Source organism: Helicoverpa armigera, chromosome 2 (assembly GCF_030705265.1).
Source record: "Helicoverpa armigera isolate CAAS_96S chromosome 2, ASM3070526v1, whole genome shotgun sequence".
Classification (NCBI taxonomy): domain Eukaryota; kingdom Metazoa; phylum Arthropoda; class Insecta; order Lepidoptera; family Noctuidae; genus Helicoverpa; species Helicoverpa armigera.
Window position 1 is genome coordinate 3611471 of NC_087121.1, and position 22017 is coordinate 3633487.

At 37.1% G+C, this 22017-nt stretch overlaps 3 protein-coding genes across 4 annotated transcripts; 2 read left to right on the top strand and 1 right to left on the bottom strand.

Moving 5' to 3' along the window:
• Positions 1-131: 131 nt before the first annotated feature.
• Positions 132-8472, bottom strand: LOC110377250 (neprilysin-4). Its single transcript, XM_049843980.2, has 13 exons — positions 7891-8472; positions 7637-7786; positions 7035-7171; positions 6435-6603; positions 5110-6341; positions 4878-5028; positions 4593-4779; positions 4250-4368; positions 3734-4126; positions 3062-3234; positions 2191-2375; positions 1379-1522; positions 132-844 (listed from the first exon to the last, which is right to left on the bottom strand). Exons 1-13 carry the CDS (start codon positions 8325-8327, stop codon positions 668-670), a joined length of 3654 nt encoding a protein of 1217 aa, XP_049699937.2. The 5' UTR covers positions 8328-8472; the 3' UTR covers positions 132-667.
• An 84-nt stretch (positions 8473-8556) lies between these two features.
• On the top strand, positions 8557-13333 carry LOC110377256 (uncharacterized). 2 transcript variants are annotated; one of them, XM_064037750.1, is made up of 11 exons: positions 8557-8757; positions 9241-9445; positions 10031-10151; positions 10386-10541; positions 10833-10922; positions 11195-11350; positions 11614-11781; positions 11921-12127; positions 12306-12437; positions 12706-12824; positions 13096-13333. In XM_064037750.1, the coding sequence occupies exons 1-11, from the start codon at positions 8658-8660 to the stop codon at positions 13289-13291; spliced, it is 1650 nt and encodes a 549-aa protein (XP_063893820.1). In that variant the 5' UTR covers positions 8557-8657; the 3' UTR covers positions 13292-13333. The 2 variants fall into 2 exon arrangements, with proteins under 2 accessions (XP_063893820.1, XP_063893822.1); XM_064037752.1 differs by having other exon boundaries at positions 8588-8678.
• An 840-nt stretch (positions 13334-14173) lies between these two features.
• LOC110376600 (E3 ubiquitin-protein ligase CHIP) lies at positions 14174-21983 on the top strand. The gene is made up of 7 exons (XM_021335137.3): positions 14174-14496; positions 15475-15673; positions 17270-17411; positions 18540-18642; positions 18773-18829; positions 18903-19019; positions 19360-21983. The coding sequence occupies exons 1-7, from the start codon at positions 14377-14379 to the stop codon at positions 19483-19485; spliced, it is 864 nt and encodes a 287-aa protein (XP_021190812.1). The 5' UTR covers positions 14174-14376; the 3' UTR covers positions 19486-21983.
• Positions 21984-22017: the final 34 nt, after the last annotated feature.

A 22017-nucleotide genomic window follows, 5' to 3' on the forward strand; every position in this document is an offset into this window, starting at 1 on the left:
CTAGAGGATAAAAACGACTTTTGCGCTCAGATATCAAAGGGTAAAACTACTCTTTCCGAGATGGTGGGATGAAAAGACATTTAGCTATATCCTGGGAAAGATAGGAGAGGAAATCAAAATCAAAATAACTTAAAAATCTTCTATTCCAAATACGAAAACCTATTCTCATAAAAGTGCTTACAAATACAGGTAAAACCTATAAAACGTACAACTACTAAATAATACTAAAGTTCAGTAACAAAATACAAATAGCTAAAAATATTAATATCACAATTGACTTTGGTGCTATTCTAGTGTTCATAATAACAGATCATAAATATTGTTGAGTATTTGGGTTTAATGGGTTTATTGAAAGGTCGAAGGAAAGAGAGGAAGGGGTCGTCCAAGATATAGCTACAGCAAGCAAATTAAAGAAAAGGTGAAGGTTGTGACGTATAAGGAAGTTCAGGAGTTGGCGCTAGATAGATGTAAATGGAAGGAGCTGCACCGACAAGAGCTGGGCTCTTAAATTAATGATGATGATTTGGGTTTAAAAAACGCAAACAGCTTTCATGAACACATTAAAAAACGGAGAAAACGCTGATGATACCTCGATGAGACCCTTCAGATATGTATATTTTCTTCTCTATTTTTTTAACGAAGTCTCATGACGTGCTTCAATACACTATTACCAAACTGTACACTTGTGAGTAGGATTCATAGGAGACCCGGGAGGACATCGGAACTCTCTCGCAAAGTCGTGAGAGTTCGACAGAGTGCCGATGACACGGAATCTGCCCGGAGAGTGGACGGCTGTCTTTAGCTTGTTGCGCATCGCTTCTGGTCGCATTGCACCGCACCATACCTGGGTGTAAAGAAATTGTTATGGGTAAAAAGGTACAGATAATTTAGATTTAGACTGTTGAGGTATTTAAGTAATTTATAAACAGTATAGTTACCGGCACGGATATTGAGCTCTCGGCGGAAGAGTGGGGATCGCTTTGCGCACCCGTACGCATAAGGCAATAAGGCAGTAAATCGCTTCTGCGCAGGTGAAGGTCAGGGCTCAATATCCGTGCCGATAACTGTAAGTTATACTTGTGAAACAATTGATTATTTGAGCAAAAGAGACCCTAAATGGTTTGTAAGCTAAGGATAATGTATAGGTGGTATCTTTAAATAAAAAAATTAATCCCTATATCCCTTGGTCACGCCAACACGCGTGAACGGTTGGACCGATTAAGCTGAAAATTAGAGGGGAGGTAGCTTAGACCCAGGAAAAGGTTTTGTCACCATCCGGCTAAGGGAAGCAGATATTGCGGAACGCGGGTGAAACCGCGGTCGGAAGCTAGTTCTTCTATATATTGCATGATGCAATAATTTAATAAATCTTTCAAACCTGAGCGAAGTTAAGGAAGAACAGTTGCGTGTGTGTATGGTTGAGTCCCGGCAGAGTTTCACCCGCCACGCCGTGTTTCTGCACCCAGTGCAAGTAGGCGCGAAACGCTTGCTTCACACCGCCGTTGTCGGCTATGTTCTCACCCTGGAATATGGTCATCGATGTAAATAAAAATAGATAATTGGCTTCCAAGCTAAATGGGCATAGAAGATTTTTCCACATAATGCGACGTTTTCCCAGAGCTCCGTTTCTCGGTTTCCAGAAAATACTACTCCGTTACTCGGTTTCCAGGATCATACCATAATTTTCTTACCAATAAGATTTTCATGTTTTAATATCTGATTACGAATAATAGTGCTCAAACTCAAACTCAAACTCAAAATCGTTTATTCAAATTAGGCTGATAAATCAGCACTTTTCGAACGTCAAAAACAAAAGACAGCCCCCAAAACGCCCGCCCTTCACCACTTCCTATGTGTTTTTGCTGGGAAGAAGAAGTGGCGCAACAAACTCCCCAGCTGTCTAACTAGTGAACGTCCTTTTCCAGGTAGTAAGGAACTCTTAAAACAAAAGTAGCTATCGATTGAAAACGTTTAACAATACTATAAAACAAGGCGATAACACAACCCCTACATTTGCCAAAATTATGTAGAGGCGTTGCATGCGTAGTTTCAACAAAGATACGTCCACTGCTGGCCAAAGACCTCCTCTGAAGTTCGCATTTTTTCGTAGTTTGCAGCAACCCGCATCCACTGCTTCCCAACTACCTTAACCCTGGCATTATCAACTCCTAAAATTCTTCTCCTCCTCACCTGAGTATTAACACCATCGAGCTTCATATTGACTTCAGGCACCACATATTGTCCGTACTGATCTATGAGGCACTGCGCCCGTCGGTGGAAGGATTCTATCGCGGTGTCTGACCACCAGCGGTGCAGGTTGCCGTCACAGTCGAACAGACGGCCTTTGTCGTCGAAGCCGTGAGTTATCTCGTGGCCTGTAAATGTTATATAATTCTAAATAAATATATACATATATAATTATATAAATGGTTGTCTTCTGTTATTTTTTAGAGTGTCAAGGAATTCCTAGAGCATAAGATTAGATAAATTATTGTTGTATTGTTATGCATGTAAAATTTGCACGCTTATGTATTAAGCAAAACATGCATGTTTGTCAATTATATTTTAAGTTACCAATTTGTATAATGTTTTATGCATTCTATACTATTCTAAAATTCGTATCCCACCAAAAAACTGCACTGGCATATAAAACAACTAGAAAACTAGGCAATCTCGTCTATTTAAATGAACATTAATGCGGATCTATAAAGGTCTTATGGCTAAAAGGAAAGCCGGCAGCAATGTTGTTTTATGGGCCGTGGACCGAGAGAAATTTATCGTAAGAGATATTTGTGTTACTTGTGTAATAAGTACTTACATGAATAGAATTAAGTATAAATTAAATAATTTTTGAGCTAATCTTATGCTTCCTGTTGGTGATAACAGATCAGGATAATTCCTTCAAGGAAAAGTCACACCGAAAAACCCCACATCTTAATACCTACAGACACAATTGACGACGCGGCGACGTCCTACCTTTTTCTACCCGACTACGCCCTTCAAAAGAGGACAATGTATTTAAGAACACAGTTAAAAAGAAAGCAGAAATAATGTACATTACCTATAACAACTCCAATGCCTCCATAGTTCAGAGATCTGGGGAAGTGTCGATGATAGAAGGGCGGTTGTAAGATACCCGCTGGGAACATGATCTGGTTCTTATTTCGGCTGTAGTAGGCATTCACTACTGCTGGCGCTGTGTTCCATAGTGTCTTGTTTACGGGTTGGCCGATACTGGAAAATTTATAAGGGTGGAGTTGAAGGAAAAATGGCAAAGTAATTTTAGTTGCTAAAGTATTTTTGGCAAGCCAGATTTGGGAAAACAATAGCGACAACCAATGTTTCGACGTACTTAACGCTAACTTTGCAAAATCGAATGAATTATTTGATTATTATAAAATCTAATTGTAAGCATTTGGTTAAATGCCTACATTCATTCAAGTCATTTACTCAAGATTTTATTTCTAAAAGAGTGCTAGAGAAAGTTAGATTTATGCTTTGGTAAAATACCTCCTTGTAGACGGTAGTTATTCAACAGTTATATCAAACCTATTAAATGTCCCAGTAAATATGATGTATTTGCAATGTAGTTTTACTAGTATAATTTACTCAGTATCTTGGGTTACCTACCCGTATTACCAGTCTACAGCCTTACTGCCTCATTAGTTGCCATGTATTGCATCATTACGACCTATAATATCAAATAACACTTTTCCTAACATTTCCAACTCACCGAGATTGCTCCATTTTCGTAAGATGTTGAAGTATATTCAATATGTTCTCAAAATACTTATCCGGGTGTATTTTCACTTCTTTATATCTATCGTCTAGTTCTTTCTTGTTTAAAATAAAGTCTGGGTATCCTATTCTAAGCATCATTGCATCGACTTTATGAGCTGCTAGTTTCTTTGTTTTATCGTCTATCCAATCTGTCATATGTAAGAGCTCTCTAAACGACTGTTGTATTTCCCTCGTCATATATAGTGTGTCGTTTTTCGACATTTCATCGAAGTATTTTCTCACAAACATAGAACCTAGAGCCATCCCCATGTTGGAGTTAACTTGTGAGACACAGTTCTTCCACCTTGGAGGCGCTTGCTCTCGCCCGAATAAGATGAAGTAGAATCTAAAAGAAGACGAAATTAATATTTCGATACATGTTATTGATATAGCTGAAGAAACATTATCCCTAGACGAAATAAGACACTGGTTTAATCAAGTTCAAGAACAAGTGAATGATTGTACTCACTGTTGTTTAGCAGATTGAAATCTGTCATCGAGGTTGTTGACCCGATGTCTCACGAATCTCCACAGCAGGTAATTTGCCAGAGTGCTGGGATCAGTATGATTTATCAATTTAACTAAATGCTGTCAATGAAACATCGTATAATGAGATTAGATTATAAATATTGCGTTATTCTGTATCACGTAAGCATTGTCTTAAAGATCTATAATGTTGTATTCTAGTTTAGGGCCTTTTTGAAAATTGTTTCTTTCTTGACTTAAATTCACATCTAAAATCCTCCTACTTATATGTTACATACAGTCAACAGCTTTAATTAGACTAGCGTTAAATGTTCAAAAAAACATACCCTAACATAACAAAGTGCGAACAATACAACAGTTTCATTAGGCTGTACGGTCCTATTCATCACCACAGACAGGTACCGGCGCCACTTCACTTCGGGTACCAGCTCCTCAAGTTTGCATAGTGGCATCCTTCGGTACAACTCCGATACATTCCTTCTGTCTTCTGGAGCTGAGGTAATCCTTGCTAACCTGGAATGTTTCAATTTTCTTACAACTTAGATTCTATGCTGACTGATGAAAACAAGTTTGAGTTTCTTAAGTAGAACATTTTAGATGATGAAACTTACTTTATCTCAAATTCAATCAGTTGATTAGCACTGTACATGACATGCGCTTTATTCCCTCCAAGCAATATCGCAATTTTCATCAAGTAATTCTTATAGGCATCCAAATAAACTTTATTCGATTCTTGCAGAAAGTAATCCCTAGTTGGAAGCCCTGCAGTAGATGGTAAAAAATTAATATATTTCAGTACAGCTACAAGTATATACTGCACAAAACGATCACTTCAATACTTACCTAAGCTCGTTTGATCGAATTGAATAACAAATTCGTCTGAATTCTTAATATCAGGTCCAACCCATTCCGATATGAGAATATCATTGTTATACAGTCTAAGCTTTGCCATCAACTCGAGCCAGTCGAATGAGGATCCATTCCAAAGAGGATTCAGTATTGGCCAACCTCCAAGGAGGTTCAATAAGTCGATCAGTGGTTGATGACCACGCTTTTCTAAAATCTCGTAGTTCATACAAGATTTGAATAGAAATCTCGCTTTCATTGCGGCGTCGCCAGGTGGCTTTTGTGGTTTTGGTAACGGTGGTATTGGGAATGGGTATGGTAATGGACATGGTGGGCATGATGCCGGACATGGGGGACAAGGTGACGGACATGGGGGACATGGTGGACAGGGCAATGGACATGGTAATGGACAAGGCGGACATGGTGGCTTGCATGGCGGACATGGTGGCTTACATGGCGGACATGGTGATGTACATGGGGGGCATGGTGACTTACATGGGGGGCATGGTGACGTACATGGGGGGCATGGTGTCTTACACGGGGGGCATGGTGTCTTACATGGAGGGCATGGTGTCTTACATGGGGGGCATGGTGACGGACAAGGTGACGGACACGGCAACGGATATGGAAACGGATATGATGTCTTACACGGTAACGGTGTAGTATCTTTCGGTTTTTTCGTAGTGTCTCTTAATTTTCTAATTTTATGTCGTGTATTGTATGACATCAAACTTCGGCCATAACGTATTTGTTTAGTTTTAATAAAAAACTTTCTCCTTAATATCTTTGTCTTAGGTTCTTGGATCGGATTTTTTGCGAGTCGTTTTACTCTTTCTTTTTTAAATTTACGACTTTGTGACATGTAATGTTTGAATTTTTTCTTCATTTTTGATAATGGTTTCATTACTTCCCTTGTTTTTTTATCTAAATATCTACGAATGCGGTTAACTATTTGCCTTTTTTCCTTTTCGCTAGCAGTATAATGGTATTGATCTTCTGAGGAGTTAGTCACAACAGCTTTTGGGTATGTGTCTATTGTATCTAAATATTCTGGATGATAAGGCACCTTCTGCTCCTTTTGCTGATGCTTCATGTTTATCAAGAAATTATCTTCTAAATCTAAATTAGATCCTGGATACTTGCAGGGAACTTTATCACTACTTTTAAACTCTAATAAATCTTTCAAAACTGTATCTAAATTTTCTCTGAGCATTTCAAAGGTATCGTATCTAAAAATAACATAAGTATTATTTTTATTGTATCATAAAATATGCATAATATCGTATGACATGCTGATTTATAATATGATGATAGCAACGAACCCTGCTTTATCAGCTGGTATCGGGTTGAGTGCAGCCCAGTTCCCACAGGCATACTGATAAAAATCGTGACATGGATCTGCTTGGGCATCCATGTACTGTTTCATTATATTGGCCTGTGTAGTTCTGATCTGATTCCTATCACCTTGACCCTTCCAGAATGCATGAATACCTAAATAAAAACAACATTATTTACATTCGAGTTTGGGCAGACTATTGTAAAGCTATATAAGTAAATACATTGTACGGTGAGAATATAGGTGAGAATCTTGACCCAGCCGTGGCACAGTTAGGAATCTGAGCGATGTGAATCACATTGTGCAGGACACAATCAAAGTACTAGGTATTGTACCTGCACGTTATCGTACGACTAACCTTGGTTCATTTTTGACAAGACTCAATTGGATAATTTGTGACTCAGCGTGCAAGGATTATCAGAGTGATTTAGGTCTTTGCCATACAACAGAACTATGTATGGATAGATGAAAATTGTTAATCTTAGAATCAAGGCGGATTTTCATTTGGTGAGTGAATCAAATCAATATTTAGATAGTAATAGTTCGCTATAGAAGGTCCAATAAGATCATCATTAGTCGTGTTTACCTGCGTAAGACTGCGACGGTTTGTATAAGTGTGCTGAGGAAATCATCTCTGCTTCTTCCAGTTCTGGCTGGCCACGAACCTGTTCCACCACATCATCTAATGGGCCGCGATCCACGTGCATCTCCGGACGAACTATGCTATTCAATCAATCCATTACGTGAACAATTTGTACCTACTTCTATACGAAGATGCGTGTCACTTATCGTTTTAAGAACTGCTGTTCTTTTATCATTTCCTTTAAATATTCCGGTTTAACTTTTTAGGAATGGTTACTCAGCATATTGGTATCGATAAAACTCAACAACACCATCCTAGATGTGGTGATTAGACCTAACAATGTTTTTTTTAGTTAATTATATCCTAGATAAAGCGACGATCGCAAATAACTGCAACTAAAGGAAACTATATTTTTCGTAAATTACATAACACATGGGAGCTCTTACTCGAAGTTGCAAAATGTATAGGTAAGTGATAAATTAGTTCAAAAGATTTTTGATGAAATATCTTTTCTTCGAGAATTAAACATGAATTCCTTTTAAAGAGCCTCAAATAAAAAAAAAAATCACAAGATCCTAGTTCATCCTAATGTTGGCATGACTTACCTTTCAATGCTATCTTCATCATCATCGTACTGATCACTAGGGTCCGTATTCTCCGTCTCGTATTCTTCTTCAGCTTCGCTTTCGCTTTCATTGTCATCATCATCATCTTCACTGCCTTCGTCCTTGCGCTTTCGATGAATGCCTTCTTGACTAAAATCGTAAGAATAGCATAATTATGTTTGGTTCCAGTTATAAAGTAAAAAAAAACTGGTATCTCAATGAAAACGTTTAAGGACTTATCTAAAAGAACTTACTCATAGTCCTGAGATGTGAACGTAAAATGGCTCATGCGCTTCACCCTGGTCGGTGTTCCATGCTGTTTGTCCGAAGCACCCCATATCAGGATATCACTTGTCACATTACCCTCATAGATTTCTCGTTTAGATTTTGAATTAGAACGAGCAAGCACTATCTCTTCGGGAGGCAGGAACGACGTCCGAAACCCTTGGAACACATCCCTTTCTTCAGGATCAACGCCTTCTAACCTGGTGTAGATTTTTGGGATATTTTTAATAGTATATTGGTCAGATGGATCGCCTAGCGCGTCACCAGGTCTCTTTATAATGAAGTAAGCAACAGCGGCTAAACCTGCGAACGCTACTACAGAGAAGAATCTACAGAAATTGGCACTTTTCGCACGCGGTTTGATTGATATTGTTTGTGGTGGGATCCGCGTGTCCACGCGCGTCATGGCAGCTTCTAACTGACAGTGCAATGGCGGAGATTCGTAACTGGAACATCATACATAGCCATATGAACTGCGTAGTGGTCGTTGTAATCTTGACCCTGTTGTTGCAGCCGGCAAGTAAATTGCTTACAATCAACAACACAATTTATGTACATCAGTTATTTTTAGCAGTCCCTTTATACGCAAGGTTTTTATGTTGATATAAAACGTACTGGCAGTAAGAATAAAAGTAAATTAAAAACAAATCGAATGACAGTGGAGACTGACAAAATTTTAGGTCAAAATCTGTCATAACATTTTTTAATACTTAGTTCTTATTTTCTATATTCCATAATGCGTGAAAACGACAAGCCCGTAAGTATGACTTCTTTCGCGGAGTTAACGAAACAAGTCCATTTAATCAACGATTTGATTTTAGCTGATATGACTTGTGGTATGTATACCTAATCATGGATTTATCTTTTATCGTAATTACTTGTAAATCTATCAATCACTTTGTAATTTTATACCAATAGTATACCTAACGGTTGATAAACTCTGCATATTTTGAAAGTCACGCATGTTTGGTACATTCTCCCAGTCACTGCATGAAAAGCAAAATGAAATACCTATGTTTGATGGGTATTTTGTCAACATGCTTACAATATCCGTGAGATAAGTTTAATAGTGACCAGCGTAAACACATGTAACAGGTGCCAAGCCAAGCTGATAAGATTTCTTGTTTGTGAACACAACTTCCCGAATTATTAAGAACAGTTTTAGCTACAATAGAGTCCCTAAGACGACCCACTGACCTAATGAATGATACTTGTTACACAAAAGCACTTTGTAAATAAATAAAAAAAACTCATCTAGTAGAAATGTAGAAAAATATCCATAAATTAAATAAATAAGCTTTAAAACATTATTACCGCAGAAAACGTAGATACAACCAAAATAGCGGTGACGTTTAGCAAACACCTTCTGGCTACCAAGTACTGGTTCGCGCGCATATCTTACGCCAACAAGAAGAGGTACTTACTGGCGCTACTTCAGGATGTGCGCAGTGCGTGGACGCTCTCTCTACTCCTCAAGTCCATGTGGAACTGCCGGCCTAAGGATGCCGTTATGTCTATTAGCGAGTTAGTAGTCTTAAGACAATGAGTTTCATCATTTTGTGTTACAGTAAACATTCTTTTCTTGCAATGCATATTTTGGTCTAGTTCGTCCTTCGATAGTTTATCATTGTCATCATCATCTGCCTAGCCTTTTCCCAACTACGTTGTGGTCGGCTTTCAGTCTCACCGAATCTATCTGAGTTCCACGGAGCGACTGCCGATCTGACCTCAACCCAGTTATCTGGGCAACCAGATACCCGTTCGTAAGACTTTTAGGTAAGTAGGTACATAAAAATGCTCTCTAAGATCTAGCACTATCAGACTCAATGATTTCATCATCATCATCATCATCAGCCTATCGCAGTCCACTGCTGGACATAGGCCTCTCCAAGTGCACGCCACTGAGATCTATTTTCGGCTTCTCGCATCCAGCTCCTGCCAGCCGTCTTGCGCAAGTCATCACTCCACCGTGCCTCAATGATTTACAAATGCTGTATTCATACGACTTTATTGACACACCTAAAACACCCTGGACGAAACTAAAAAAGAAGGAACCTGTTCTTTTGCTTTTACAATGAAAATAACTTCGTAAAATATTTTATCTTTAAGACAGAACGTGTTCTCAAGTTACGACCAGGTCCCGATGGACCACAACAGAACAGCCTTGCCTGTGCACACGTTGGCGCAAGTCATGAAGAACGACCGCTTGTGGTTTCTTTCACTGGATCCGGTAGGTTTTTTTGAATCATCAGTATTTAGTTAATCAGCTTTGTTTGCCTAGAAGATTGAAAATTGATTTCTAATTACTTTTGTTTTTGTTTTAATCTACTTCGCGTGTACAATAGTAGTAATTCCCTCGAGAAGCTGGTCGATCTGCGGGAAACTACAGTCATCTCCATATTTATCAATATTATATGTTTAACGATAAGACCTCGATTCGTTACACTTTCCACATTACTTCTAGGAGTCCCAAGCTCTGGTTTTATCAGAATTGCTAACAGTGGCAGGAGGGCCAGCCATGTGGGAAGTCTTGCGCCTCGCACGCCGGCTCTTCGAAAGAAACCGTGAACTGATGCTGAAGAACATCCAGGAGTGCATCGTCATCAATAATGGATCACAGGTGACGGAAAAACTACTTTATAAGCTTGAAAGTAGGATAGGATTTAGATTAACCTAAGGGTGCGTCCACATCTGGCGAATGCGCCGCGAATGCGCAGCACGCGAGCCGATCGCGAGCTGTCCGCGAGCTGCGCGCGTGCATTTTTGTTCGTGCGCCGCTTCTGCGCCGCCCGCGCGCAGCTCGCGCAGCAACTCTTTTTTCAAGCTCAAGTTTCCACTCGTCGTCGCTTGGTCTCCAAGTATAGGCAAATACAAAGTATATTATACTTATTCAACTTTTATTTCATTATAGAAACCCAAAGGCGATCAACCACAGAGCCGTGAAGCCTTCGCATCTGATAACGGACAAACCGCAGCACCTCCGTCAGAGGCACAGAAAGAAGTAAGTCTTATAGGTGATTTTCAACATCTGCCTATCGTTTTCCTTTCATATGATAACCATGGTACCTAATAAAAAAAACCAATCCAGTTCTGATGACAGTACAATTATGGCACTGTCCAACTGATCTGATGATCGAGCCGGAAGATATGAAAGGGGTTTTACGTTCATAAATAAAAGTACCTATATTTTTCTAGTGTTTTTCATTTATTGAAGAAAACAGGAATAATTTTGGGCGCAACCAGAAACTAAAGTAACCGATTTACTTGTTGCAGCTGGATGCAAACCTGGCAATATGGAATTCTACAATAAAGGGGATGCGAGATAACCTGAAACTGGAAGAAATGGAGATGACCTTCAATGATGGCTCCAAGAGAAAGATTTGGAAGGTCAATAGAACTAGGCCTGAAGTCGTCGAAACTGTAGATTTTGTTAGTATTCTAGAAATATATATAGTAGATAGACTCTACATAAAGCAGTCTTTTGAGTTGAGCATTCTTAAGCAGTTAATTGGTTTCTTTATCCCAATATTGGATATTCATTATTTAAAGCTCTGATATTTTGATGGATCATTCCAGAACCCGTAAACGATTTGATTAAACTAACAGAATTAAAAAAACAATAGTCCACTGATGCACAGCATGGCATCCACCGTCCACGAATTTTAACGTTTTAATTGATTTTATATGTCCAGGTACAAATGCTACCATCTTCTGTAGGCAAGAAGATCCTGTCCTACCTTCCTCGTGCGCAGCTAGGCGACTATGCAAGGGTCAACAAGTATTGGGCCTATTTAGTTGATGAGTACCGCGCTGAGCTTACAGCAAGAGCGAAAATAAACGTGGACTTTGAGAAGTTTCACGTAAGTAGCTACTACCTTATCATATTTTAAAATATTGTTTAGGACAACTATTATGCCCTTAGATCTCAAAATAAATTATTTTTAAGGCTGTAAGTAATTTTTGGTAATTATTTTATACCTAATGCCAAATATATTACAGGACTTGCTACTCCGCCACGACACAAGCTTGGAACTGTTCATCCCGCCAGATGAGCAAGTGAACCCGCCAAGCTCTCAGGGTGTGAGCATTCTGCACTCCAACAGAGGCCGGCAGCCACTGCAGCCCAGCATGAAAGCCAGCGAGAAGTCTGCTGGCGCTTACTCCTTGAGGCTTTTCTTGTCGGAGAAACTGACCAAGCCAATGATAGTATGTCACAGCTTTTTTTAAAACTTAATTTTGACTGAATAGGGGTGTTCCTGGGTAGTAAGTATTAGGTACCTATACGTTGGTGCAATGGTGGAAAAAGAGCGTTTGAAGCTTCTGTCTTCTGAATGTCTGAGAAAGTTAATAATGTATCAATAAATATTCATTCATTTTAATTTAGATTCAGAAACCAATACGAAACATGCGAGACTTATCAGAGAGGCTGGAAAGACGCGGTGCTGCTGACGAGAACATTTGGAAATGGTGCGACTGCATACTAGCACATGCCAAGAGAATAAAGAAAGTCCATGAAGTAAGTAGGGTCTTTTTATAAACATGAGATAGGTACCTTTGGTCCGTCAATAAATGGATATCCTTAGATATACATATAATTTTGATTTACCTAATGAATGTTCGACTTTGACTGCCGTCTAGTTAGGTGTCTAAGGCTCAGATCAAAGTGGCTTCGTGGTTTCTATAGGTTCTTACAAGAACAACATAATCAGTGGGCTTAAGCTTCAAAAATCTGACACCATATTCATGCTTATACAAACGTTTGAAGAGAATAATTATTTTTCTAGAAAACAAAAGAAGAAGATGGTGTACTATCGTTGGGTGACGTGCATTTTCCATGCCCTCTGATGAAAGTCAGTGTGGAAATTCCCCTTATTCCACCTCTGTATAAGGACCCGATAATGAGGTGAGCGGACTAACATCAACTATCATTCTCAACAAACAACAATAAAATATAGTCGCATACTTATATTCTAAGGACCCGACTTCGTCTGAAATTCGTCTGAAACCTACCTTCAGACAAATATATCTATCTTAAAAATTGTAAATGACCAAATACCTTTAGATTGCCAAATATCCACCGGACTATCAAATCGAAACCAAATAAGCTTTTCTACCAGCAGTAACTGTCACTTTTCTGAAATGCCTGGTTATAAAAGACCTACTCCTTCTTGCAGCACCTCCGCCAAACCAAAGAGAATGATGTCGGATTATCACTTCGTGCACGCCCCAAAGGAAGTTGTGAAGAGATACAGCTTGTGGACTCGAGACCTCTCGACTTTGTACCATGTGTTCAAAATACCATCTTATTTGAGCCCTGAGCCTACTGGACTTCAGCGAGAGCCTGGTACTATGACAACTTCACATATATAAGACCATTGGCCCTACATATTTTATGAAGGTTTTGTTCATACATGTACCTATTTTATGAAAAATAAATAAAGATTTTAGAAATAATTTTGTGTAAATAATTTCAATATAGATTATTTCAGTACAATCAGCATAAGATAATGAACATTCGCTAAAAAGTAATATTTTGATTCAATAAGACCTCTTGTCTGCGGCACGGCGAGCAAGAGGCCTAAGGCCTAAAAAAACGTGCAACCTTGTACACAGCACAGCAAAGTTGCTGGTCGAGACACCGGCCCATTGTGTGTCATCACGGCGCGTCGTACAATCATACGGCGATCGTATAGCGGGTCAAAGTAGAAAGAAAACCACCCCATTACAGCCTTATATAGCAACTAACGTCTACCCAGCTAGCCACATGCGACAACTGTCTGCCCGTGTCTGCCCCTGCAAATCGGGTTATTTTATTTTATTTATTTATTCCTTTATTTCAGGCAACTAGGGCCCATAAAAATACAAATACACACATATTATTCATAACAATACTTATAAACTAATACATACAATTATCAATATTAATATATACAATACTATACATCTATAAAAACTTAAACATACTATAAATACATAACAAATATTCTTAAAACTAATGCACACGATGTGTCGGCGTCGTGTTTCGCTGACTGGTATCACGTAGCCGGCCACGAAACCGGCGGTACACAACACCTTTCGGCCAGAAATCTTCCTTGAGGACCTTCTCGAGACCTTGTGTCGGCACACGCACCACGAACGAATTAAAATTCGCTATGCGTTATGCGTGATGATATTATTGCCAGTGTGCTCAAACCAAACAATAATTTTATTAGGCATGACAACACTGCACAATGTGTCATGACGCGGAGAATGAATGAAGTTAAATCGTACGTCAAAAACAAAATAAGCAAATGTCAAAAGCTGACAAACATATTTTTCTAGAAGAAAAATAATCACAATAATTTCAATCGTGTGCGAATCTAACAGTTGCGTAAACTATCTACAATTTCGCCTGAGTTAAATAATGATATATGTGACAATATTGACGTAAAACAAGTGAGAATATAGCAGGAAAAATGAGTAAACACACTTATACTACGGCGAACCTTACCGATAAAGAACTGAAGGAGCAGGGTAACAGATTGTTCAGTCTGAGACGTTTTGAGGATGCTATGAACTGCTACACAAAGGCTATTGTGAGTATACAACACTTTTTTCAAACTATCCACTTTCCAGCATTAGGTACCTCTTCACACCAGGCAGAGAAACAAAGATATTCCTTCTTTGTTTTTAAGACCTCATTTCTATTTACCATAAACTCTTTGTTTTTTATTTCACTTACCTGACCAAAGAATACTAGTAAATGATTCAAATAAGGTTGTTAACAAAATGTAAAAAAAAAATATTTTCTGAATTCAAACTTCCTGTGATAGTGACCTTCTAATGAGTAATTGTGCACAAAATTGAATAAATTAGTATTTTATTATTTACGCATTATTGAAAGTTCAATAAGCATTTAAAGTAAAACTGCTTAGTGCAAATTATATGTATTGTACTTATTCACTGTTTTATCATTGTGTCCATAGACTTTGAGACTCTAAAGTCCATAGTCTTGATTCATAAGATAAACTTGGGTTCATGACCACAACATTTCAGCTTAGTTTATTTTTTTCTCATTTATTTGAAAAAGATTACCTATTTACATCTAAGTGCTAATGTAAAACTTAGTCATTGTCATACTTTTATGTGGAACAGGTTTTCTAGATGTTTTCCTCATATTCAAGCATATATTTTATAAATTCATTAATGTAAATGTTGTGAATTCTTCTTTAATAATTTAGAACATGTCTATAGAAGATACTAGATACACCATGAAAATACCCAAAGCTATTGGAATGTCTAGCCCAATTAAATGTGGACCTTGAAAACTACTGCTTAGAGACAATAGTTTATTGATTTTGCATTAGTTTGTCTACTTGCCTACTTAGTTCTAGATAAAAACATTTTATATCAAACCTACTTTTGGAAACAAAAAAGTTTGTCTTTGGGTCTTGGTTCTCTATAGCTTTCTTTTTTTTCTTAAGCATTTTATATTCTTATTTTGAATTTTACATTTAAACAGCCTACAAATGATGAAATAATTACAAAAATTACAAATATAAATATAATTCCAGATAAAAAATCCATCAGTAGCGACGTACTTCACAAATCGTGCACTATGTCATCTCAAGATGAAGCGGTGGGAAGCAACGTGCCAGGACTGTCGCAGGGCACTCGATATAGACAACAATCAGGTTAAAGGCCACTTCTTCTTGGGCCAGGCTCTGGTGGAATTGGACTGCTATGATGAAGCTATCAAGCATCTGCATCGGGGTATGTAGTAATTTTGATTATTGTGGATTTAACTGAGAATTTTTTTCTGGGTAGGTGAAATTGGCTATCATAAAATGTGTTAAAGTTTCTATCAATTAAAAAAAGCTTTTTATTTGTTCGGAAATTTCAAAAATCTGCTACAGTAGGTACCATTTTGTCCTTTATATGGTGTAATGATCAGATTATTTTGGGGGGAAATTTCTTCCCATATTTGTATAAATATAGCCCAGTTAGGAATAGTGTAGCTAGCCAACTATTTTTTAATTGGCTATTTCAGAGCTAATGCAAACAGTTAATTTTTCCTCTTTATAACTTTAGTATGTAGATAAATAAAGAGACATTATGTTTTCCTTATCCTATCTACATATTGGCCCTTAATGACCAATTAAGTGATCATAACAACAAATTAGTTAAAAAGTATTTATTTGATAATGTTTCAATGTCCTGTTACTATAGTTGTTTCCACAGACAACTTTTCTTAACATAATCACTAGAAAATCCCTCAATGTTTCAATGTTACTATAGTTGATTTCACAGAGAACTTTTGTTTCCATAATCACTAGAGAATCCATCCAAAATGATTACCTAAAATAAAAAAAGAGAAAATATATTTTTTGACATGTGAGTTGAACTCGCACTTGGCTGGCTTTGTTTAATAATTATATTATTTGTAATGTATTTCTTTCCTGAAACCTATTTCAGATCTATATTTAGGTGACAGTCAAAAGGATTCAGTTGAAATCTATCAAATCCAATTATCATAATTTTAATATGTAGCAGTTGTAGTTCAAGGTGACATTAGACTCAAGTCCGTCTAAATATACTAAGTTCTGTGAAATATTTAATGTGATTAGGCATAGTTACAGTTCTAGTAATATGTCTTATTTATTACAACAGTGTTCAAATAGGATTTATGTTTAGTAACTATAATAATTAGAATATTATGTTGTCTACATTATGTATAACACAGAAACCTATTATTTATCCCACAATAATGAGCCTTAACTTTTACATTTTATATTCATTCAAAAAAATCTGAAATAGGTACCAAATATTTTTCTCTATCTAATTTTACTGTAGGTACTTCGGGATCCAGGTACCTAACCTCGAATCACAGTTTAGCTATCAATGTCATATTACAGTTTCTGAGATACTGAAAACCTTTTTTTTATAAATGCAACACAATAAAATTGTTTTTTGGCAAACATTCAAGTAGTATGATTCAAAAGTCGGTAGTTCTAAAATAAAGCGGCGTATATTTGTGCTATTACAATTTTGAATATGTGAATCATGCTATTTTATTTTGAATTTATTTTACGTAAGTGTAAGTTGAGTAGGTCAAGAAATCTGCCACGGTTTTCGTTTACAACTTTCCTCGATCCTATTAAAAAACCAGAAGGTACTCAATCTCAAAGTCGCTTCAAATCAAGCTGATAAATTAGCACATTTAGCCCCCAAAACGCTGACCCTCCACCACCTCTTATTCATAAGTATTGGATAAGCGTGAGTTTAATTCAGTAAGATTCTGTTTTCCAGACCATGATCTGAGTAACGTCAAGTAATACCTATTTGACAAATAGCAATTGTTGTTTTCAGCAAATGATTTGGCGCGCGAACAGAAGTTGAACTTCGGCGATGACATAGCAGCACAGATACGCATAGCAAGGAAAAAACGATGGAACGTACAAGAGGAGAAGAGAATATCGCAGGAGATTGAACTGCAGTCTTATTTGAATAGGTAACTATTTTTCATACAATTATTTATTTGGAATTACGGGTTCCCAAATTATTTCTAATTTTCTACCTATCTTTGTAAGAAAACAACATCAATAATAGTACAATAGGTTCAGCGTGAAAGACGACCCCAAATCTCTCTATTGCAATTTTGCAATTAGAAGCATAAAGCTTATATTTAGTAAAGTAGAATGGGACGGGACGAGCACTGCTTGAGCGACGCTATGACTTATAATAATTCCTTTACTCTCACACCTCATTCATATATCAAATCAATTGAAAAGCTGCCCATAGAAAACAATAAACACCAGCTATTATACATTCAAATATATTATATTAGGCAGAAAACAAGTGTAAACATTAACGAAGTGGAAAACACTAATGAAATCCTTCATAATAAACTGCATTTAGTAATGACTAAAATAATACAGATGCGTCATTCGTTTGTTCCGCTGCATTGGTGACCGTAGTTTATGCGAGTACTGATGTTTGAAGAGATAGATTTACACGGAGTAAGGAAAGATGACCGGAGATGCCGTAAGGCAGGTAGGTCAGGGGCCTTATAGGTCAAATAGCACGGTAGGCGTGATTAAAACTCGGTTGCCTGTGACTAACGAGATGTTTGGGTTCCGTGAGACATCTTTCGACGATTACTTACAAAAAAATGCATGGGTTCCAAAAAAGGCGTGCAAAGGCCGAGACCAACGTTCTTTGTTTCACGAACACCTGTACTTTGTCGAAGCAACTTTCTAAGGAGATTTTCGTTATGATCTCTCTCGTCATTTTGTTCTCCATGGATTTGTGTCATTGAATCAGATAGACACAGTTCCACGCACTGCATGCTTCAATGCTCAAGGTGGTCGCCCTCCTAAGATTGTGTACTTGCTAAAGGACATTACGCGAAATTGACAATACATAGTAAATGTTTGAATGGAAATGAGTTCTTATTCACTTAATTTAGACTTTATAATGTTGCGTTTTATAAATACATATTCAATTAAAATGGAAAAAAGCCACGTAGTTCACATCAATCAGTGGATTTTTTTCTCTGAAGATATTCTAAAATATAAATAAGTGTTCCTATTTTAGTTAATATTCCTTTAGCATTCATGAATTGGTTTTGTATTTCCAGGTTAATAAATGAAGATATGCAGCGTAGAATAGAGGCATTGAAACTAGATGTAAGCAATAAAGATGATGTTAATAGTAAAGCGTCCAAAATTGAGGATGAATGTGTAAGTATTTGCAAAAATTTAATATTTCTATAGCTTGAAAAATCCATTTCATTTTTGCTTCTGAATTATTCTATAATTGAGAAATAAAAACACTTGTTTCTCTGGTTTCATTTTATTTTACTGTTTTCAGAATAACTACAGAAGCGAACTAAACATATTATTTTCTAAAATGGACGAAAGGAGAAGGGTCAGTATCATTTCTATATATTTTTTTCATAAGAACTCCACACCAACTAACTTTGTTTTTTTTATTTTGATAGAAACGCGATGTACCGGATTATTTGTGTGGCAAGATAAGCTTTGAAATTCTGAACGAACCGGTGATCACGCCTAGCGGCATTACTTATGAGAAGAAGGATATTGAAGAACATTTGGAGGTAAGATTTTTCTTTATTTTAAAGTATATATATTGGAAATCTATGCTCACTTATCAATATAAGCATTTATACGTAAGAGTATTTTCAACAAAAATGTTTACATAAATATGGTAGTTATTTCATTCCTTGAATATGTTGATGACAAGTACAAGAATTATTTTAAAATTCTGCAATCAAAGTTTTTTTTATACAATCTCCCATTGTGGCACGAAATTGAGAGTTTTGCATCCAACAAAGTATTTCTAAAATTAAATCAATAGTATTGTTTTTTTTTCTTTTATTTTATTACATTCAGAATAAGTACTATAGCGAACTAATTATGTTTTTCTATTATCCTCAGCGTGTCGGCCACTTCGATCCGGTGACTCGCGTGAAGTTGACAGCGGACCAGCTGATCCCCAACTTCACGATGAAGGAAGTAGTGGACGCCTTCTTACAGGACAACGAGTGGGCTCTCGACTACTGAGCTGATTGTTTGTCCTGTATATAGGTACCTAGTGTTTGTGATGTGATGTGGTAATACCCCGAAATATTGCAAAAATATATATGTCACTTTGTGGGTCTTTTTTGGCTGTCTATTCATAGCCAAATTAAGGTTAAATATGCTGGCTTGATCCGAGAAGCAAAATTCATTTGAAATCTAGTTTTGAGTTTTAAAATGTCACAAACAATTATTCATAATGGGAAATAGCTCTCTAAACCGCAGAAGGATAGAAATGACGACTATGTCTTGCTTTCGTCTTTTAAAGGGCAATATAAATATTTATTGCAATCCGGGGAATTGGCTAAATTATTAGAATCCAAATTCCAAGGCAATAGTACACCATGTAGATGTGTGCTACCTGCATAATTATCTATTTACGGTCGTTTCCAATATTCAATCTATTCGTGGTTTTGCTTACTACAGATATAAATTTGATATATATGTATGTGGTTAATGTCAAAATTCTATGTCTGGGAATCAAAACAAAATATTGGGGACGGCCTTTATTCCCATAGATCAAACTAGATAATATTATAATAATGAATCGGGGTATTACTGCTAATGACTGTGTCCTATTTTATTCACGTGTATGTTTTACGTTTAGTTCGTTTGTTTACGGACTGGAAAGGAGTTTTATATCATGAACTCTTTACAGTAGTCCGAACTAGGATAATCTATGGTAGGCAATTGAAACATTAAACCTCAACTTTGAAAAGTTAAATGGTGATTTTATTTTGCTCTAGCAATTTGAGTCTTATGTCCAGGTAGTAAATATTAAATTCGCGATGTAGGACAAAATTAGTACACACAATGCTACGGAACATTTATTAATTATTTATTATTATTTCACAACCCAAAATACCTTACTAAACAGGGTCCATAAAATGCCAGTTGGATTTAAATTCAATTAATTGTGTTTTAATTCAATTACACACGTTAACGCGTTTGGGTGTATAAACCGTCAAATATATGAATATTTTTGCATCTAACTAATGTAAATGTGCACTTTATAGACCATAGACCACTGAAAAAGAAACAATTTAAAATAAAATTATGAGCTTGCTAAAGATACGTAAGCATATATTTTTTACCAAGCATATTAGGACATATTTAATTTTCTCTGCCTATGTTTTAATTAAACAAGTTAGTTTAGCAACAAATCTATTCTTCAATATTCTCCTAATTCTATTTCTATAGTACCTATATAAAGCTTACATCATACTTGTAACAAGGCGTCATCTATGTTACAAGTCTGTAACAGCCTTTAGTCACAGTTTAGATATGTTCTCTTGTAAACAGTTGTGAAGCTGCCTACTAACGTTCATGAAAATGTCACTCATACATCTGTCATAAGCCGGGGAACTATGGCAGATGAAATTAATGCCTCATTAAAACACTCATAATTGTGGCCTCAGATACAAAAGCTTAAACTATCTGTGAATATGAGAGCCTTGCTTGGTGACAATTTACAAGCCCAAGAGTTTTCAACAGCATTACTGAAAGTCGGCGAAGGTCTCCTTCCACAAGTTAATGGTTTGGTGAATATTCCTGAAATACTTGGAAGTGTGGTTGCCTCTGAAGAAGAACTGATCCGTTCAGTATTTGGGAATATTCAGCATATACCAAACCAAGAAAGTTCATGGTTGTGCGAACGCGCCATATTAACCCCAAAAAATGACCAAGCTGCAAAAATTAATAAAACAATTTTGGAGGATATTGTTGGGGATGAAGTGGTTTACACTTCGTTTGACAGTGTTGTTGACCAGGACGACGTTACCAATTACCCCGTTGAATTTCTAAATACACTAACAGCAAGTGGTCTCCCTGCTCATAAAATAACTCTTAAAGTGGGTGTTCCCATAATGCTGATGCGAAATTTAGCTCCGCCAAAACTGTGCAACGGAACCCGCCTTATCGTCAACAACACACAACGAAATATAATTGTTGCTACAATCCTCACTGGGTGTGGTGCCTGTGAGACTGTTTTTATACCGCGCATACCACTCATCCCCAACAATTTCCCATTCCAATTTAAGCGCACACAGTTCCCTGTGACTACATGCTTTGCCATGACAATAAACAAGTCACAGGGGCAGACGCTTAAAGCAGCTGGTGTTGACCTGTCAACCAGCTGCTTTTCACATGGTCAATTGTATGTTGCTTTGTCAAGGGTCAGCAACGCCTCCGGCCTTTTTATACTAGCGCCTGAAGGAAAGACCACAAATATCGTTTACAAAGAATTTTTTTGTTTTTTTTTTGCCATTTGTATTTTTGTGTAGTTTGCCTGGGCAACATAATAAGCTATAATTTATTTTGGAAAATGGGCTCTTAGAATTCGACTTTAAAATCTTTGATGGCGACCCCGTTATCGCTGGCATAAGCAACATTCCGCGTACGAAGTCGCGGGCAGAAGCTAGTCAATCATTTGCGTATGTGATTGAAATTGTTACGAACTAACGTTCGTAGCTTCACAACTGTTTGTTTACAGATGAAATATTTAAGCTGTGCTTTAGT